Genomic DNA, 19,125 nt, shown 5'->3' with positions numbered 1-19,125 from the left:
GAGCTGACACATTGGAAAAGACCCTGATGCTGGGAAAGATTGAAGGCAGGAGGAGAAGTGGAGGACAGAGGATGAGATGGCTGGATGGTAACACTGACTTGGTGGACATGAGTTTGAGCAAGCTCTGGGAGTTGGTGATGGACAGGGAAGCCTGGCATCCTGCAGTCCATGGGGTTGCAAAGAGTCGACATGACTGAGTGACTGAACTGACTGACCCTTTCCAGAAGTAACCACACATTTCAGAGGGAATAATAATGAAAATTATTCTATTTATTGAGCTCTTCCCCAGGCATTGTGCTAATCACTTACATATATTTTATCTTCACAGTTACTCCTTGGGAGATTACTACTATATTTTGTCAAAGAGGACACTCAGGCTTGCAGAAATTGGGCAACATGCCTTGGTCACACTTGGTCACACAGCTGATAAGGCAAAGTCATATTCAAACTTGCCTCTGGTCTATACCATGCTCTTAACTGGCGTTATAGGGCCGTGGTGAAAAAACCCAAGACTTATCCTGGTTAACTTTATGACCTTGGGCTCCAGATTCATTATCTATAAAACGATAAGGCCAGGCTGGATATGCTTCAAATGGCCCTTCTATTTCTAAAATGTTGAGTTTTAAAAATCAACAATCTGTGGTCTACAAAGAGTTAGAAGGCACATGTATAATAATAGTGAATCATATTCATGGTAAAATTTTTAAAATAAGATGAAATTAATTGTGAAATTAAAAGCAGCTCTGAGATACACATCAAAGTCATCATAAAAAGTAAAATGTATATAGAACAATGAAAGCCTTGTAGTGATACTGAATGCATATATCTTAAACATGTACCAAGAAAGTACATAAAAGAAAAACTAGTAGAAATGCAAGAAATATACATAGATCTCGCTCTCTGTCAAAAGAGTATCAATAAGAAGTTATGAGCAAGGTGGTAATGCTCATAAAACAAGGTGGGGAGGGGGACAGGAATGATGGAAAATGGGATTGGGAGATCTAAATGTAGGAGAGTGAGGGAAGAATTTATGGATACATTGCAGAGTACATCATGAGAAACGCTGGGCTGGGGGAAGCACAAGCTGGAATCAAGATTGCCGGGAGAAATATCAATAACATCAGATATGTGGATGACGCCACCCATATGGCAGAAAGTGAAGAACTAAAGAGCCTCTTGATGAAAGTGAAAGAGGAGAGTGAAAAAGTTGGCTTAAAGCTCAACATTCAGAAAACTAAGATCATGGCATCCAGTCCCATCACTTCATGGCAGATAGATGGGGAAACAGTGGCTGAGTTTATTTTTCTGGGCTCCAAAATCACTGCAGATGGTGACTGCAGCCATGAAATTAAAAGACGCTTACTCCTTGGAAGGAAAGTTATGACCAACCTAGACAGCATATTAAAAAGCAGAGGTATTACTTTGTCAACAAAGGTCCATCTAGTCAAGGCTATGGTTTTTCCAGTGGTCATGTATGGATGTGAGAGCTGAACTATAAAGAAAGCTGAGCACCGAAGAATTGATGCTTTTGAACTGTGGTTTTGGAGAAGATTCTTGAGAGTCTCTTGGACTGCAAGGAGATCCAACCAGTCCATCCTAAAGGAGATCAGTCCTGGGTGTTCATTGGTAGGACTGATGTTGAAGCTGAAACTCCAATACTTTGGCCACCTGATGCGAAGAACTGACTCATTGGAAAAGACCCTGATGCTGGGAAATATTAAGGGCAGGAGAAGGGGACGACCGAGGATGAGATGGCTGGATGGCATCAACGACTCGATGAACATGGGTTTGGGTGGACTCCGGGAGTTGGTGGTGGACAGGGAGGCCTGGTGTGCTGAGGTTCATGGGGTTGCAAAGAGTTGGACACAACTGAGTGACTGAACTGAACTGAACTGTGTAAGTCTAACTGTAGGACATAGGAATACACTCTAGTAAATTAATGTAAACAATTCATCTTGCTCTTGAACATAAAATGTATTTAGTAGTTACAAAAAGGTAGAGGTAATTCCCTGGTGGTTCAGTGGTGAGGACTCAGTGCTTTTGGCACAAGTTCCCTTGGTGGTGAAACTAAGATTCTGCAAGCTGAGAGGTGCAGCCAAAAAAAAAAAGGGTAGAAAGTGCATCTACCACGTTAGTACATTATCCCAACCACATGTATAATCTTGAAAAAAAACATGAGCAGAGTTAGAAAAGTGCTGAACTACTTGAAAAATTTGAAATATCCCTTAAATATGTTCTAAGTTGGAGATATAATAACAGAAAATATTTTTTTAAGTGAAAACAAATCTCATCATCAGTAAAACTGTTTTAAATATATTTTGGCAGTATCTAATTTCTATATAATGAGTAAGACAGTTTATAGAGAAGGAAAAACAGACATAAAATCACATCTTTTATGACAATGAAATGCAAATTCACATTTGTCAGGATTTCATTATATGCCTATTAAACTAAAAAAATGAAATGAGAAAACCCAATGTTGATAGATTTTGCAATACTAACCTCAGTGCTGGAGAGATAGAAAAGAAAAATGACTTCTCTGCCCTCGTGGAACCCAGTAATACTGAAATGGCTGAGGCCATGGTGGTATAGCAATGATGGATTGTTTAAAAGTATAGCCATAAACTGTTTAAAGAATCCCTGAGAGTGAGTTACTGTAAATGATTAGTTTGTTAGTACAAGGGCTAACCAGGAAATATGTAACTAGATATAAGTGGGAATTTTGTCTCACTCACCACGGTATTTCCAATACCTGGCAACCAGTACCTCCCACAGAGCAAGTCCTCAGTAAATATTTGTTGAATGAATGAAATGTGCATATGGAATTACAGCAAAAAAACTGAAACACAAATCTTGTATTACATACTGTCTGTACATATGCAAAGATGTCTATGTTCATTTTAAAAGCTCAAAAGGGATTTTGCAATGATATAAGTATAGTGTATTTCCCTTCTCTGTCAAGATGCTTAGCTTCATAATTTCTATGAATTTTTAATTGAAGTGTAGTTAATTTACAATGTTCTGTTAGTTTCAAGTATACAGCAAATTGATTCCATTATACATATATATACATATATAGATTCTTTTTCATTATAGATTATTATAAAATACTGAGTATAGCTCCTTGTGATATACAATAGGTCCTTGTCATTTACCTATTTTATATATATATTAGTGTGTGCATGTTAATTCCAAATTCCTAATTTATCTCTCCCTACCATAATTTTTTTAATTAAAAAATCATTCATACATACCCATTCCATCACCCATGTTTCCTGCCCTGTGTGTGCCATGTATTCCAATCTATTTTAGAGCCTTATGGGTCTAGATTTATGAATCTAGATCATTTGTTCTCAGCCCTAGCTGACGTTAGAATCACCTGGAGAAGCTCTCTCCATGTCTAGGTGCACCCTCTTGACAAGCCCGTGAACTCATCTGAGGCTGATGCTCAGGCCTTGCTAGTTCCTATGTTCAGCCAGGACAAAGTCCAGTTAGGCAGTAAAACTTTCATATACTTTATATTTTCATTAAATAAAATGTATTCGTTCTCAAGAAGACTCTTCAAGCTATCTTCATGGAATCCTGATTTCAAAAGTACTTTTTTAGTATTGTTAAGAACAAGTATCTAAACTGGGTATGCTCTACTATGACAAATGCAAGCGAGAGGCCAAGAGCCTCTGTTCCACTCTCCCTCCCCACCAGTTCTATTATAATATGCAGGGTGAAGAGACCAGGTCAGTCTTAACAGCTTCTGACCTTCTAGCAAGAGACGGTTATCGGAGGTTGACTTATCAGGCTATGTTCACCTTGAAGGGAGACAAGTCAAATGGATACTGCTAGAAGTTCTCACAGAGGCTGGAGTGAGATGCTGACCAGGAGGAAGAAAGGCCTGTGTGGGGGACACGCCCTGATAATGGACCTCAAGCATGTTCAGTCCCTGTAATAAAAAGGAGCCTGGAGGTGGAGGTCTGGAATTGCCGTTCATTTTTGAAGGCACAAAGGAATCTGGCCACCCAGATTCTAGGCTGCGCATCTCTTGTCAGTGGTGGAACTTGACATATGTGAACTTTGGTTTGATCCTGCGGTCTAGGGAAGTTTCTCTGGGACTAAGGAAGACAGTGGCACCCACCAAACGTGTTCCCTGAGCTCTGTGCTGCCCTCAGATCGTCGTTTCCTAGTATGTGCCTCTCTGCTCCTGGGCTCACATCTCCAGGACTGGGATTAGGTCTGCTGGTCTTATCCTCCCCACCTCTCCTACCTGTCCAAAGTTTGGCACAGTTTGTGGATCTGACTTGGAGATTGATAGGAGTTCCCTATAATTGAGAACTGCAGGAGTCATGTGTTGCCCTGAAACCAAGGTAGGACTTGGGATTAAAAGGCCTCTGCGGGGGCCAGTGACAGGCCATTGTTAAAGGGGCTAATGGGTGACTGTCTCCTTTCCTCTCCTCCAGGCTGCCCATTCTCCAGGGAGGGACATTTGGTTTCTTGGCACCCTCCCTGGCCATGCTGTCTCTTCCTACCTGGAAGTGCCCCACGTGGACACTCAATGCCAGCCTGGTGAACACCAGCTCACCTGAATTCACTGAGGAATGGCAAAAGAGGATCCGAGAGGTAATGGGTTGAGGGGGTGGGGTGTGAGGAATGGGATGGTCCTTAAAAGGGGCTTTGGAGTTGACTCATTTTTTCAGCTCACTGCTAGGCAAGATTCCAACCTTTAAGATACTTGGTCCTTGTTTAATTCAGTTGTGTCATTCAGGGAAAGAAACTAGTGGCCTTGAAGCAGGCTCTAAAGTTTGGCCATGCTCCAGGATAAGTTGAGCTGAGTGAGTGTTAGTCACTTAGTCATGTCAGATTCTTTGCAACCCCATGGACTGTAGCCCACCAGGCTTCTCTGTCCATGGAATTCTCCAGGCAAGAATATTAGACTGGGTAGCCATGCCTTTCTCCAGGGAATCTTCCCAACCTAGGGATAGAATCCTGATCTCCTGCATTGCTTGCAGATTCTTTACACTCTGAGTCACCAGGAAGCCTGTGCTCCAGGTTGGCTTATCTAAATGACAGATTAGGAAGCTAGCACACAGGATTGTCAGCAGAAAGCCCAGCCACACCCTCAGGGACCGTAGGCCTCATAGCTTCCAGACTCTAACATCCTCACCTGGCCCCGGAGGTGAGGTGTCAAGGATGGCTCATGGGTGGAATAGTATATGAGAGTGAAAGTCGCCTGAGATTTCTAGGAAGTCTAATAATCTCCCTCCCAACTTGACTTTAAATATGTAAGCCTGGAGCGACTCAAAGGACCACCTTCTCTGGAGCAGGGCAGAGTTACATAAGCACTATATGGTGTGGGGTTCTTGTTGTTGTTCAGTCGCACAGTCATGTCTGACTCTTTGTTTCCCCATGGACTGCAGCACACCAGGCCTCCCCGTCCACCACCAACTCCCGGAGCTTGCTCAAACTCATGTCCATTGAGTCAGTGATGCCATCCAATCATCTCATCCTCTGTCATCCCCTTCTCCTCCCACCTTCAATCTTTCCTAACATCGGAGTCTTTTCAAATCAGTGAGTTCTTCACATCAGGTGGCCATAGTATTGGAGATTCAGCTTCAACATCAGTCCTTCCAAAGAATATTCAGGGTTGATTTCCTTTAGGATGGACTGGTTGGATCTCCTTGCAGTCCAAGGGACTCTCAAGAGTCTTCTCCAATACCACAGTTCGAAGGCATTAGTTCTTCGACCCTCAGCCTTCTTTATGGTCCAACTCTTACATTCATACTTGACTACTGGAAAAACCATAGCTTTGACTAGACAGACCTTTGTTGGCAAAGTAATGTCTCTCTGCTTTTCAATATGCAGTCTGCTGCTGCTGCTAAGTCGCTTCAGTTGTGTCCGACTCTGTGCGACCCCATAGACGGCAGCCCACCAGGCTCCTTCGTCTCTGGGATTCTCCAGGCAAGCATATTGGAGTGGGTTGCCATTTCCTTCTCCAGTGCATGAAAGTGAAAAGTGAAAGTGAAGTCGCTCAGTCGTGTCTGACTCTTCGCGACCCCATGGGCTGCAGCCTACCAGGCTCCTCTGTCCATGGGGTTTCCCAGGCAAGAGTACTGGAGTGGGGTGCCACTGCCTTCTCCAATATGCAGTCTAGGTTGGTCATAACTTTTCTTCCAAAGAGTAAGCATCTTTTAATTTCATGGCTGCAGTCACCATCTGCAGTGATTTTGGAGCCCAAGAAAATAAAGTCTCTCACTGTTTCCATTGTCTCCCCATCTATTTGCCATGAAGTGATGAAACTGGATGACACAATTTAGTTTTTTGAATGTTGCGTTTTAAGCCAGCTTTTTCACTCTCCTCTTTCACTTTCATCAAGAGGCTCTTTAGTTCTTTTTTGCTTTCTGCCATAAGGGTGGTGTCATCTGCATATCTGAGGTTATTGATATTTCTCCTGGAAATCTTGATTCCATTTGTGCTTCATCCATCCTGGCATTTCACAACATGTACTCTGCATGTAAATTAAATAAGCAGGGTGACAGTATACAGCCTTGATGTACTCCTTTCCCAATTTGGAACCAGTCTGTTGTTCCATGTCTGGTTCTAACTGTTACTTCTTGACCTACATACATGTTTCTCAGGAGGCAGGTAAGGTGATCTGGTATTCCCATCTCCTGAAGAATTTTCCACAGTTTATTGTGATCCACACAGTCAAAGGCTTTCATGTAGTCAGTGAAGCAGAAGTAGATGTTTTTCTGGAATTCCCTTGCTTTCTCTATGATCCATTTAATATTGGCAATATTATCTCTGGTTCCTATGCCCTTTCTAAATCCAGCTTGACCATCTGGAAGTTCACGGTTCACGTACTGTTGAAGCCTGACTTGAAGGATTTTGAGTATTACCTTGCTAGCATGTAAAATGAGTGCAGTCGTGGGGTAGTTTGAACATTCTTTGGCATTGCCCTTCTTTGGGATTGAAATGAAAACTGACCTTTTCCATTCATTCTAGTACAAGGTAGTTTGCTCAGGCATTACTCCAGCCCTCACTTATTGTCTTAGTGTGCCTCCCCCAAGCTCACTAGGACTGGACCAAAGGCATTCCAAAACTCAGGGCTACGGACCTAGAGCAGAATCTGTTAGTAGATATCCCTGGGAGTCTAGCCACCAAGTCTTAGCGAAGTCAGGGTCCATCTAGCATCTGACCCAGTCCAAGTTCGGTAGCCTCATGGCTGCAATAAGGGTCACATCCTCAGAACACGACAGATGAAGGAAGAGGGAATACAGAGGAGACACATTCCTAACAAGATTCCTATTCTTACCCAAGTTTGACCAATGAGAGGGAAAGAATTGACAAAACACTCCAGTCGTGGGGTGGGGCGGAGAGACAGTGATGTAAGTCCTGATCTGATTCCAAAGGCCAGAGAACCAGGAGTGCTGAAGTCTGGGGGCAGTAGAAGATGGATGTCCCAGCTCAAGCAGCAAGCAAAAATGTTCTTCCTCTGCCTTTTGGTTCTGTTGGGTCCCTCAAAGGATTGGATGGCACTCACCACATTGGGTGGGCTTCTCAGGTGCCACTAATGGTAAAGCACCCGACTGCCAACGCAGGAGACCTAAGAAATGTGGGTCCGATCCCTGGGCCAGGAAGATCCCCTGGAGAAGAGCACTCCAGTATTCTTGCCTGGAATATAACCAGTATAAACCCGCTCCAGTATTCTTGCCTGGAGAATCCCATGGACAGAGGAGCCTGGCGGACTACTGTCCATTGAGTCACAAAAAGTCTGACATGACTGAAGTGATTTAGCAGAGAGAGATACTCATATTGGGTAGGGCCATCTGCTTCATTCAGTTCCCAATTCAAATACTAATCTCTTCTGGAAACACTGCAGAAATAATGTTTTATCAGCTGTCTGGGGATCCTTCAGTCCAGTTGACACGTAAAATTCACTATCACATTGTGTATATGTTCCCCTTTAGTAAACACTAGCAAATACATTTCTGAAATGGATGTTCCAATTTACCCTCCTGCCAGCATCATATGTGAGTCCCAGTTACTCCACAATCTCAGCAACATTTTCTAGCTTTTTCATGTTAGCCACTCTACTGAGTGCATTATGGTAAACTTGTATCATTCTTTTATGATGCTATTGAATGATGTAGAATTAACTGTAATTGTCCTCATCTTATAGGTCTCTTTGACCAGCTGGGCTCATTTTTGCTCCTATGCTTGCCACATTAACAGGTGTGTTTGTGTGTATGTGTGTGTGTGCTCAGTCGTGTATGATTCTTTGTGACTCCATGGACTGTAGCCTGCCAGGCTCCTCTGTGCATGGAATGTTCCAGGCAAGAATACTGGAGTATGCTGCCATTTCCTACTCCAGCAGATCTTCCCAACCTAGGGATCAAACCCAAGTCTCTTGCGTCTCCTTCATTGGCAGGCAGACTCTTTACTAACGTGCCACCTGGGAAGCTCTTTAACCAGTGACTAGAGTTCAATATCCCAATATAGATCTTGTTATTTATCATTATTTCTGTGACTTTCATTTCATCAAGTATCATGTAAATCACTTGTGAGCTCATATTTAGTCTATGACCTGTTTTAAAGTTCAGACAATGGACGACGTCCTAAACATGCCATCACTAAATATGCCTAAATAAGCATCACTGTAGGTATTGGCTGCTTCCACAGTATTCATTCCTCGTTGTGCATTCAGTACAGCCCAGCATACTTTGGGTCTAGCTTTATTAGATGTGCTTCAGTTTCATAGAATCAACTATAATGCCAGCACCCCTCATCCCAGATTGAAGATGTATCTAGAAATATGACTAAGAAATCATTTTCTTATTCCCATTTTAAACACAATGGGCAAAAGTAGCATTATTTGATGCAAGATTTAGTGACTCCAATCTTTATGCCACTGTCTTTTTTTTTTTTCTCCCATGGTGAGCCCTTCTCAACCCATTTTCTTGCTCCTAGAGGGGGTTTTGAGTTTTTCCCCCCTAACTTTTAATTAGTGGGCAGGAAAAATAACTTTGCTAAACCTTCCTTTGTGGTCCTTTCCCAAGGTACTTTCAAATGATTTAATAAATATATTGTCACTGGATTCTTTCCACTGGATAGGATGCATCCTGAAAAACACCAGACTTTCCAATCCAGCCCATAAATACCATCAGAATACCAGCAAGTCAAATTAAATTGATTCTAGTATTCCTATCTTAAGGAACACAACCAAAGCTCTAGTCCTGGGAAAATAAGATTTCTTTACCCTCTGCTCCAACTGCTCCACTGGCAACTCACTTTTGTGCCCCATTTTCAGCTTGATCTAGAGCTTACACTGTTACCCTGCAAAGCCTGCCCTTCCTGCCTTTGTCACCCACATTTTATTGCTTCAAACACACATTCTAATTTTGCAGTAATTTTACTGCTTTGGGGTGTAGTGTCACGAAATATGAAAAGATCAGTTGATATTGTATTTCTTGGTCCATTCCTGTCAAAAGTGATCCTGTGAAAAGTGATCCTTGAGCCGTTTAATATATAAGTGAACCTTCATGGTGATGGCAGTCTGGGTTGCTGGTCTCTATGTTGTAGCCTGGGCCAGGACTTCAGTGATAGGATAGGCAAAGTTCAAACCAGAAACACTGTCCATACCAGGTTTTTCTTGTTGCTGTTCAGTCAGTAAGTCATGTCTGACCCTGCGACCCCATGGACTGTAGCACACCAGGCTTCCCTGTCCTTTGCTGTCTCCCGGAGTTTGCTCAAACTCGTGTCCATTGAGTTGGTGATGCCATCCAACCATCTCATGCTCTGTCACCCCCTTCTCCTCCTGTCTTCAAATTTTTCCCGGCATCAGGATCTTTTCCAGTGAGTCAGCCCTTCACATCAGGTGGCCAAAGTATTGGAGTTTCTGCTTCCAATGAATATTCAGGGCTGATTTCCTTTAGGATTGACTGGTTTGATCTCCTTGCTGTCCAAGGGACTCTCAAGAGTCTTCTCCAGCACCACAGTACTCCAGAACCACCAGGTTTTTAAAGAGTGTTAAAAATCTCCCATACTCTGTGGACTGTCCAGTTCGAGCATCCTACCAGCTCTGTGATGGGCCGTTTATCCTCATGTTCTCCCACCAGAGACACTTGTGCCCATCACTGTCATCAATCAATCAATCATTGCCATCAATCTGGATCATCCTGGGAAACACAAATAATGTAAGATAGAGATGGAGATTGTGTAGTTTATGAGCCCATGTGTGCGTGGCTTGTGACCCGAGGCATCATCTCCTGGACCCTAGTGACTACATTCAAAGTCATACTTCCCTCCTCTTTTTTAAGACACGGGGACATTGATATGAACCACCAGTATTTGAGATTTGACTATTAAGTCCTGTCCCATAAAAGGTGAAATTTCAGAACAGGCTCTATGACCGACATGCTAGACCAAACTGCTAGTCCATTGGCCACAGCTTGAGAACCTAAAATTCTAAAGGGATGATTCTGGGTAATTTCGCACATCACACACAGCTTGGTTCATTGGCTGGACTTAGACTTGCCTTTCTTCCTCCATCAAGGTCCTTCTACTGAAATGTTGCACTCTTTCAGTCTCAGTCTTTCTCAGGTGGTTGAGCAGCACCTTTAGCAAGACTCTGACTTGCTTTTTGAATTCAGAGACCCACATAGTGAGATCCAAATCTTGGTTGCTAGAGTTAAATTATCTTGTGAAGTAGTGTTCACTCGGGGAAGGAGAGGACTGTCACTTACTCATGGATCCTATGAACGCCTCCCTGTGTAACTGTGTTTTCTTTTTCTGATTGTAACTATTTCCCTTTAACCAGCAAGTTCTGTTGGTGATACTTAGCATGCACACACACTCCTTTCTTATTTGAATGTCTTTCTGACATCATTCAAGACATCATTGAGATTTCTGATCTTGGAGTTATTTGGTGCCAGTCAATAGTGCTCTAATTCCAAACAGTGCCCAGGAGCAGACTAGTTAGGAGAGTGGCTTAGCCACTTCAAAGGGAGAGTGGCTGAGTAGATGCTTTGGGCCACCTCTGCACCAAATGCCCCACTCAGAGCTGAAGCATCTAGCATCTGCCAGGGTCAGCCCTCATTCAGTGTGGACTCAACCACCAATACTTCTGTTATCTAAGGAGCACTGTGCTGGTTGGGATGCTGGTCTGAGACCAGTCTGAGCCATAACTTGTGAATTTCAGCCAGAACTTTCTGCTGTTCTTCCCTTTCAAAAACAGCCTTTCTGCACATGCCTGCGCTTTGATGTACAGTCCGAGAGATGTGGACGTACTTCGGTGATCTATCGAGTCCTGTGCTTCCTTTCTTTTCTCAAGATGGACCCAGAGTTAACAGGGGTTTTTAATTAATAAATTTTTCCATGGAGCTCTAGACCAAGACATACCTAAGGATTTCACTTGTCAAGCTGGTGGGCCCTGGATTTTTGCCAGGTCAATTGGCCAACCTTCAAATGCCATTTGTCGAACCACTTTTTTCAAAGCAGGATGTATTTCTTCTTCAGTGCAGCCTATTTGTATTATATCATCAATAGCATGAATCACAAAACACATGTGGTTTGAGGTTTGGTTTTGTTTCTGCTCTCCCCCAGGGAGGCAATACTTGGCTTTGGTAAGTCCAAATTAAATAAGAAGTGGAAACTTCAGTTAACTATCAAGTTAAGAAAAAAATAAAAAGGGATTTTATTCTAGCCAAACTGAGGATTATAACCCAGGGAGCAGATTGTCAGGAAGCTCTGGGAACTGTTTCAGCTGTTAGAAGTCAAAGGCATAGTCATATACATTTTTGAGACAAAGGATCATACGTTAAAATGACATACTGGTATTTCATGTAAAGTTCACCAGGGATGCATTGTCCAGTAAGCACATAGAAGGGAGCAGCAGGTCACCATGACTCCCGACAGAGCTGAGAAAGAACACTATTCTTTCAAGAAGTTACATTGCTACAACCTAGAGGGGTGGGATGGGGAGGGAGATGGGAGGGAGGTTCAAGAGGGAGGGAACATATGTATACCTATGGCTGATTCATGTTGATGTTTGGCAGAAACCAACACAATTCTGCAAAGCACTAATCCTTCAATTAAAAGATAAATAAATAAATAAATAAGTTACATTGTTAGCATTAGAAGAAAGGAAAAAAGAACTGCTTTACAGTTTATCTGGCCCTTCCATCTTTGAAGCGCTCTGGTTAATGTGTAATATGGGTGCACAGTGTATTTTAGGGAGGGAGGAGGCCCAAACAAACAGAAGGAATTTTATATTTAATTTTTTTCTTGTCTTCCTTTGTTGTTGTTCAGTCGCTCAGTTGTGTCTGACTCTTTGCGGCCCCATGGACTGCAGCACACAGGCTTCCCTGTCCTTCACCATCTCCCAGAGTTTGCTCAAACTCATGTCCATTGAGTCGGTGATGCCATCCAACCATCTCATCCTCTGTCGTCCCCTTCTCCTCCCGCCTTCAATCTTTCCCAGCATCAGGGTCTTTCCCAGTGTGTCAGCTCTTCACATCAGGTGACCAAAGGATTGGAGCTTCAGCTTCAGCATCAGCCCTTCCAATGAATATTCAGGATTTATTTCTTTTAGGATTGACTGGTTTGATCTCTTTGCAGTCCAAGGGACTCTCAAGAGTCTTTTCCAGCACCACAGTTCAAAAGTATCAATCCTTTGGTGCTGAGCCTTCTATATGGTCCAGCCCTCACATCCATACATAACTACTGGAAAAACCATAGCTTTAACTATACGGACCTTTGTTGGCAAAGTAATGTCTCTGCTTTTTTAATATGCTGTCTAGGTTTGTTATAGCTTTTCTTCCAAGGAGCAATCATCTTTTATGTTTAATTTTTTTTCTTGTCTGCCTTAAAATATGAATTTTACTTCATTAGTTTCTTTATCCTGATCTGCTAGATGCCAGGGGCACGATTTCCTTTTCACTTAGACTTACTGAGAACTATAATTCATTTTTTTTTTAATTTATTTTTGGCTAGGCTGGGTCTTTGTTGCTGCGCATGGGCAAGTGGGGGCTACTCTCTAGTTGTGGTGCGTGGGCTTCTCATTTCAGTGGCTTCTCTTGTTGCAGAGCATGGGCCGCAGGGTACTCGGGCTTCAGTAGGTGAGGCACGTGAGGTCAGTAGTTGTGGCTCCTGGGCTCTAGAGCACAGGTTCAATAGTTGTGGCACATGGGCTTAGTTGCTCTGTGACACGTGGGATCTTCCTGGATCGGGGATGGAACCCGTGAGTCCTGCATTGGCAATTGGATTCTCCATCACTGAGCCACCAGGGAAGCCCCGAGAACTATAATTTCTTATGCAAGAATCTCTTACTATCTCTTACTGATAAGAAAGATCCAACAAGTTAATTTGTCTCCTCTCCTACCTGAGCACTTCTGTAGCTCAAATCCTTCCTGTGTTCTAATGACGTGTCTGCTCCAACACTGTAATAGTCAGCAGCAGTTAGAAACTGTTATCTTGTGTTTTGAGGACACAGTATTAGTAGTGAGAGGATGTTTAACAATGTGGGTTATGCTGAGCCTGCACCGAGCACAGGATCCCAAGTGACAGACACAACTGTGTTTTTTCTTTAGTACATTCACTATTCTTGTGTTTCTGAGTCCTCTAAAGCAGGAGTCAGCAAACTATGGCTCTTGGACCAAATCTAGCCTATAATCTGTATTTTGCTGTGCTGTGCTCAGTCGTGTATGAACCTCTGGGACCCCATGGACTGTAGCCCACCAGGCTCCTCTGTCCATGAGGATTCTCCCGGCGAGAATACTGGAGTGGGTTGCTATGCCCTCCTCTCAGGGCTCTTCCCAACCCAGGGATTGAACCCAGTTCTCCTACATTGCAGGTGGATTCTTTACTGTCTGACCCACCAGGGAAGCCCAAGAATACTGGAGTGGGTAGCCTATCCCTTGTCCAGGGGCTCTTCCTGACCCAGGAATCAAACTGGAGTCTCCTGCATTGCAAGTGGTTTCTTTACCAGCTGAGTTACCAGGGAAACCCAATCTGTTTTTTACTCCTTACCAATTAAGAATAGTTTTTACATTTTATTTATTTATTTATTATTGGCCACACCATGCTGTGGGGTGTGTGGGATTGAACCTTCGCCCCCTAACATGGAAGGGTGGAGTTGTAACCACTGGACCGCCAGGGAAGTCCTGGTTTTTACATTTTTAAGTTGTTTAAAATAAAAAAAAGAATATGTGACAGAAACTACACGTGGCCCACAAAACCTGAAATGTTTACTATCTGACCAGTTACAGAAAAAGTTTGCCAACCCCTGCTCTAAAGCACAGGGCCCAGGGTAGGAGTTCCTCTTGCCCAGATCCAGAATGGTAGCCTCCGCTATTTCTTTCCCACATCACTTCCAAGTGTCTGAGAGTGAACACAAACCCAGAGTCTTAGCTGTGGTATTTTAGCTCCATCTGCTGGTCCAGGGTTTTTCACCAGTGCTGTAAACAGGGGAAAGTTTTTGCAAGTTTCAGCTTCCTTTCACTGATCAATGGATTGGTTTAATTCACTGAGCTAGCCTATTGGAATTCAAGGTAGATTTTTCCATGTTTCACTGGGTTATATTTGTTTACACACATCTCAAGTCTTGAGACCACCAATGGTTAGCAGTCCAACTCTGCATCACAATAGTAGCCACAAATGAAAATGAGGCAAATACAGGACCAATAGTCATGTCATTACTTTCTGGGAGATAAGAAGTAATAGAGAGGACAGGTAAATAGTCTTTATGGTGGAAGAAAATGGTGGTAGGGAAGAGATGGCGAGCTCAGGTTTCAACACATTAGACCAACTTAAACTTCACCTTCTGGTATTATGGTAGTTTAAAAAATTTTATGTACTTGTGTATGCTTATTTATAAGTGAAGTGAATGACAGCAATGATAAAATGGCTAGGTGGGAGAAATTAGGATTGTTTTGTTACTATAAGTTATTAATGCATTCAGGAAGTGGTATAGTGTTATTTGAAAGTTGACTTGAGTTCACTGTAAATGTTTATTGCAAACTCTAGGGCAAGCACTAGAGGGAAAACAATGGATAATAGTTATGCTAAGAAAGGAGAGAAAATGGAGTCATATAAAAATATCAGTTAAAACCACCAAAGGCAGAAAAAGAGTAGAAGACAAAAACAAAGAGTAGAAGACAAAAAAAGAAACGAAGAACAAGGGCAACAAATAGAAAATAGTAATGGATATGGTGGATATGAATCCAAATAGATCAATAATTACTTTGAACATCATTGCTCTAACGACACTGATTAAAAGACCAGAGATTGTCAGAGTGGATCAAAAAATAAGACCCCACCATATGTTGTCCAGATGAAACCTACTTTGATTTTTAAAAAATTTTATTGGAGCAGAGTTGATTTACAATGTTGTGTTAGTTTCAGATGTAAAGCAAAGTGGATCAGTTATACATATACATATATCCACTCTTTTTAGATTCTTTTCTCATAGGTATAGACCATTACTGAGTCGTGTTTCCCATGCTATACAGCAGGTCTTTATTAGTTATCTGTTTTATATATAGCAGTGTGTATATGTCATCCTCAGTCTTCTAATTTACCCCTCCTCTCTTATCCCCTGATAACCATAAGTTTGTCTGCTACATCTGTGACTCTATTTCTGTTTTGTAAGTAAGTTCATCTGTACCCTTTTTAAAAAGATCTACATATAAGTGACATCATATTATATTTGTCTTTCTCTGGAAACCTGCTTTAAATATAGAGATACATGTAGATTAAAAGTGAATAGATGGAGAGGAATATACTATATTAACACTAATCAAAAGAAAGCAGGAATCAGACTTCTTTCTTTTCTGGGAAATAAGACTTCAAAGCAAAGGATAAAAAAGAATGTATAACACCCAGATAAGTAAAGTAAAAAAAGAGAAATAAACTCAATGAGTCCCATAGCTCAGGGGTTGGCAAACTACAGCCTATGAGCCAAATCTGGCCGGTTGCCTGTCTTCTGTTTGTTTTTTGAATGGCCCACAAGCTAAAAATGGTTTTATATTTTAAATGCTTGAAAAAAAATCAAAAGAAGAATAATATTTTATGACAAGTCCAAATTGTACAAAATACAAATTTGAGGGCCTGTCCGTGGAGTTTTATTAGAACATGGACAAGCTCATTTGTTCCCATCTTGTCTGGAAAAGTTTCGACTGATCCTGGATAGCCCACACAACCTCAACAATCCACTTTCTGTCCCCTTTGCCAGCCTCTGTGACAGAAAGTAGGAAAACAGAGAAAAGTAAAACAGCAAGACGGTCAATACACTACTGGGTAACACCAGTATTACAAGTCATCAGCATTATCACCATGATCAATAGATAATCTTGAAGTCTACTTTCTGAAAAACTTCACATAAGGTGAAAATGTCCAACAGACAGTTGGAAATAGAGGACTGGAGAGAGGAGTAAGGTCAGAGCTCGCCTTCCGTTGGTTCCTTTGGGGTCCAGCTTTGCCCCCTGCCCTGCCTCTGAAGGTACCACCGATCCAGGCGGCCTGGGCTGGGCTGAGGCCCCGCCCCACCGCAGGCCCCGCCCCGCCGCTGGCTCTCAGTTGATGAGCCCCACTCTTCCTCTTCAGCTGCAGGGAGCCATCATGGTTGCCTCCTGTGTCCAGATGCTGGTGGGCTTCTCAGGCCTCATTGGCTTCCTCCTGCGCTTCATCGGCCCCTTGACCATTGCTCCTACCATCTCCCTGGTGGCCCTGCCTCTCTTCGATTCCGCGGGCGATGACGCCGGGATCCACTGGGGAATTGCTGCCACGTAAGTATCCTCCAGGGTGGGAGGGCCATTTGAGTTCCCTCTAGAGTAAGGTTACCCAGTAAAAAGAGTGAGTCCTGGCTATTGCCAAGCTCAGGTGGTTTACAAGTACTTTCATGAACATTTGTTGTTGTTCAGTGGCCAAGTCATGTCCGACTCTTTGTGACCCCGTGGACTGCAGCATGCCAGGCTTCCCTGTCCCTCACCATCTCCTGGAGTTTGCCCAAGGGCATGTCCATTGAATAGATGATGCCATCCAACCATCTCATCCTCTGTTACCCTATTCTCCTTCTGCCTTCAATCTTTCCCAGCATCAGGGTCTTTTCCAATGAGTCAGCTGTTTGCATCAGGTGGCCAAAGTATTGAAACTTCATCTTCAGCATCAGTCCTTCCAAAGAGTATTCAGGGTTGATTTCCTTTAAGATTGACTGGTTTGATCTTCTTGTTTTCCAAGGGACTCTCAAGAGTCTTCTCCAGCACCACAGTTCGAAAGCATCAATTCTTCAGCACTCTGCCTTCTTTATTGTCCAGCTCTCACACCCATACATGACTACTGGAAAGACCATAGCTTTGACTAGATGGACCTTTGTCAGCAAAATGATGTCTTTGCTTTTTAACACACTGTCTAGTTTTGTCTTAGCTCTCCTGCCAAGAAGCAATTGTCTTCTAATTTCATGGCTGCAGTCACCATCTGAAGTGATTTTAGAGCCCAAGAAGAGGAAATCTGTCACTGCTTTCACATTTCCCCCTTCTATTTGCCATGAAGTGACGGGACTAGATGCCATGATCTTAATTTTTTTAATATTGAGTTTTAAGCTGACTTTTTCACTCTCCTCTTTCACCCTCATCAAGAGGCTTTCTAGTTCATGTACATTATAATACCTTAAAAAGCAGTGACATGGCTATTTAGAATGTATTATTACTATTTATTTGTTATTAGTCCTCACAGACAATGAGTTCATCACAGGAGGTGTATAAACATACTTAGTGCAGGGTTCACAGATGGCTGATGCTACCAGTCCCTTGCCTCCTAGGTTTTCACTGAGCAAATATTTGTACACCTCCAGCTCCTGGGAAGGGTACAGAGACATGGCCCAGTTCTCAAGCATTTGGTAGTTTAGCAGAGGGTTAAGACTTGAGTCCAGGTACCTGTGACACCAGGAGACAGTGATGAGGGTCCCAGAGTGTCAAGCTTGTTCAAGGGATGGGGAGGTGACAGCCAGCTTGTGGGGGATGGAGAGGGTGGGAAAGAGTGTCAGGAAGGCTTAGGAGTGGGGTGGGGAAGAGGCCTCAATAATTAAACAGAGCTTTGAAGGAATTTGGCAATGACAGATGGACGTGTTCATTCACTCTGACCACAAGGGCCTACAGGACCACCTGGGAGAGAAGATGGTATTTGACCCTGGCCTCATGGGCTCCAGTCTGGATCTATGCAGCTGTCATGCTCATTTCTCAGGTCCCAAGGAATAGTAGTCCTCTGCCCACTCTTCCTCTTCAGCCACCGGCAGCCTCTGAAAGGGGCCCGCCCATCTGTTCCCAGCTGGCAGGATGCAGAGCAGGACCTAGATGAGAACCCTCCTAGCACACCCCCTGCTCCCCAGACCCAGAGGCACACGGTGGCCCAGCTTCCTGGATCCTTGCTTTGGATGAGCCCCAGCTCGCCAGGTTGGGTGTGGTTTGTTTCTGTTTCAGGACCATCTTCCTCATCGTGCTGTTTTCTCAGTACCTGAAAAACATCGCAGTGCCCGTGCCCGTTTATGGACGAGAGAAGAAGTGCCACATCTCTAAGTTCTACCTGTTTCAGGTCTTCCCTGTAAGAAGCACTCCCCACCCACCACCATTCTTAGCTGACTCACCTGGAGAGTGAGGGGCAGCCTCTTGCTCACCCAGATGGGTCTCAAGTTAAATGCTCTCCACCTGCAGTGGCCTCTCCTCCTCAGCCTCCCCTAACTGCTCCTCCCCATCCCGCCCATGGGTGGTGGGCTGCTGCTGCTGCTAAGTCGCTTCAGTTGTGTCCAACTCTGTGCAACGCCAGAGACGGCAGCCCACCAGGCTCCCCCATCCCTGGGATTCTCCAGACAAGAACACTGGAGTGGGTTGCCATTTCCTTCTCCAATGCATGAAAGTGAAAAGTGAAAGTGAAGCCGCTCAGTTGTGTCTGTCTCTTAGTGACCCCATGAACTGCAACCTACCAGGCTCCTCTGTCCATGGGATTTTCCAGGCAAGAGTACTGGAGGGGGTTGCCATTGCCTTCTCTAATGGGTGGTGGGAGCATTGGCTTAATGCCCAACAGCTCCTCCCTCAATGCTTCTCTCCCGCAGGAGCAGAGAGCTTGCCCCATGTTGCTATAGTGGTA

At 43.5% G+C, this 19,125-nt stretch overlaps 1 protein-coding gene across 1 annotated transcript in view; it reads left to right on the top strand.

The window, feature by feature from the left end:
- Positions 1–19,125, top strand: part of LOC145523178 (solute carrier family 23 member 1-like) — a 78,806-nt gene that overhangs the window by 27,714 nt on the left and 31,967 nt on the right. Inside the window, exons 6-8 of the mRNA XM_081532977.1 lie at positions 4,452–4,611; positions 16,591–16,772; positions 18,462–18,582. Of these exons, the coding sequence (XP_081389103.1) occupies positions 4,452–4,611; positions 16,591–16,772; positions 18,462–18,582 (463 nt within the window). The remainder of the gene's footprint in view (positions 1–4,451; positions 4,612–16,590; positions 16,773–18,461; positions 18,583–19,125) is intronic.

This window comes from Giraffa tippelskirchi, chromosome 10, assembly GCF_054371585.1.
Source record: "Giraffa tippelskirchi isolate mGirTip1 chromosome 10, T2T-mGirTip1v1.2.pri, whole genome shotgun sequence".
Taxonomy (NCBI): Eukaryota; Metazoa; Chordata; class Mammalia; order Artiodactyla; family Giraffidae; genus Giraffa; species Giraffa tippelskirchi.
The sequence above is the reverse complement of the archived record's forward strand: the minus strand, read 5'-3'. Positions and strand labels throughout refer to the sequence as shown.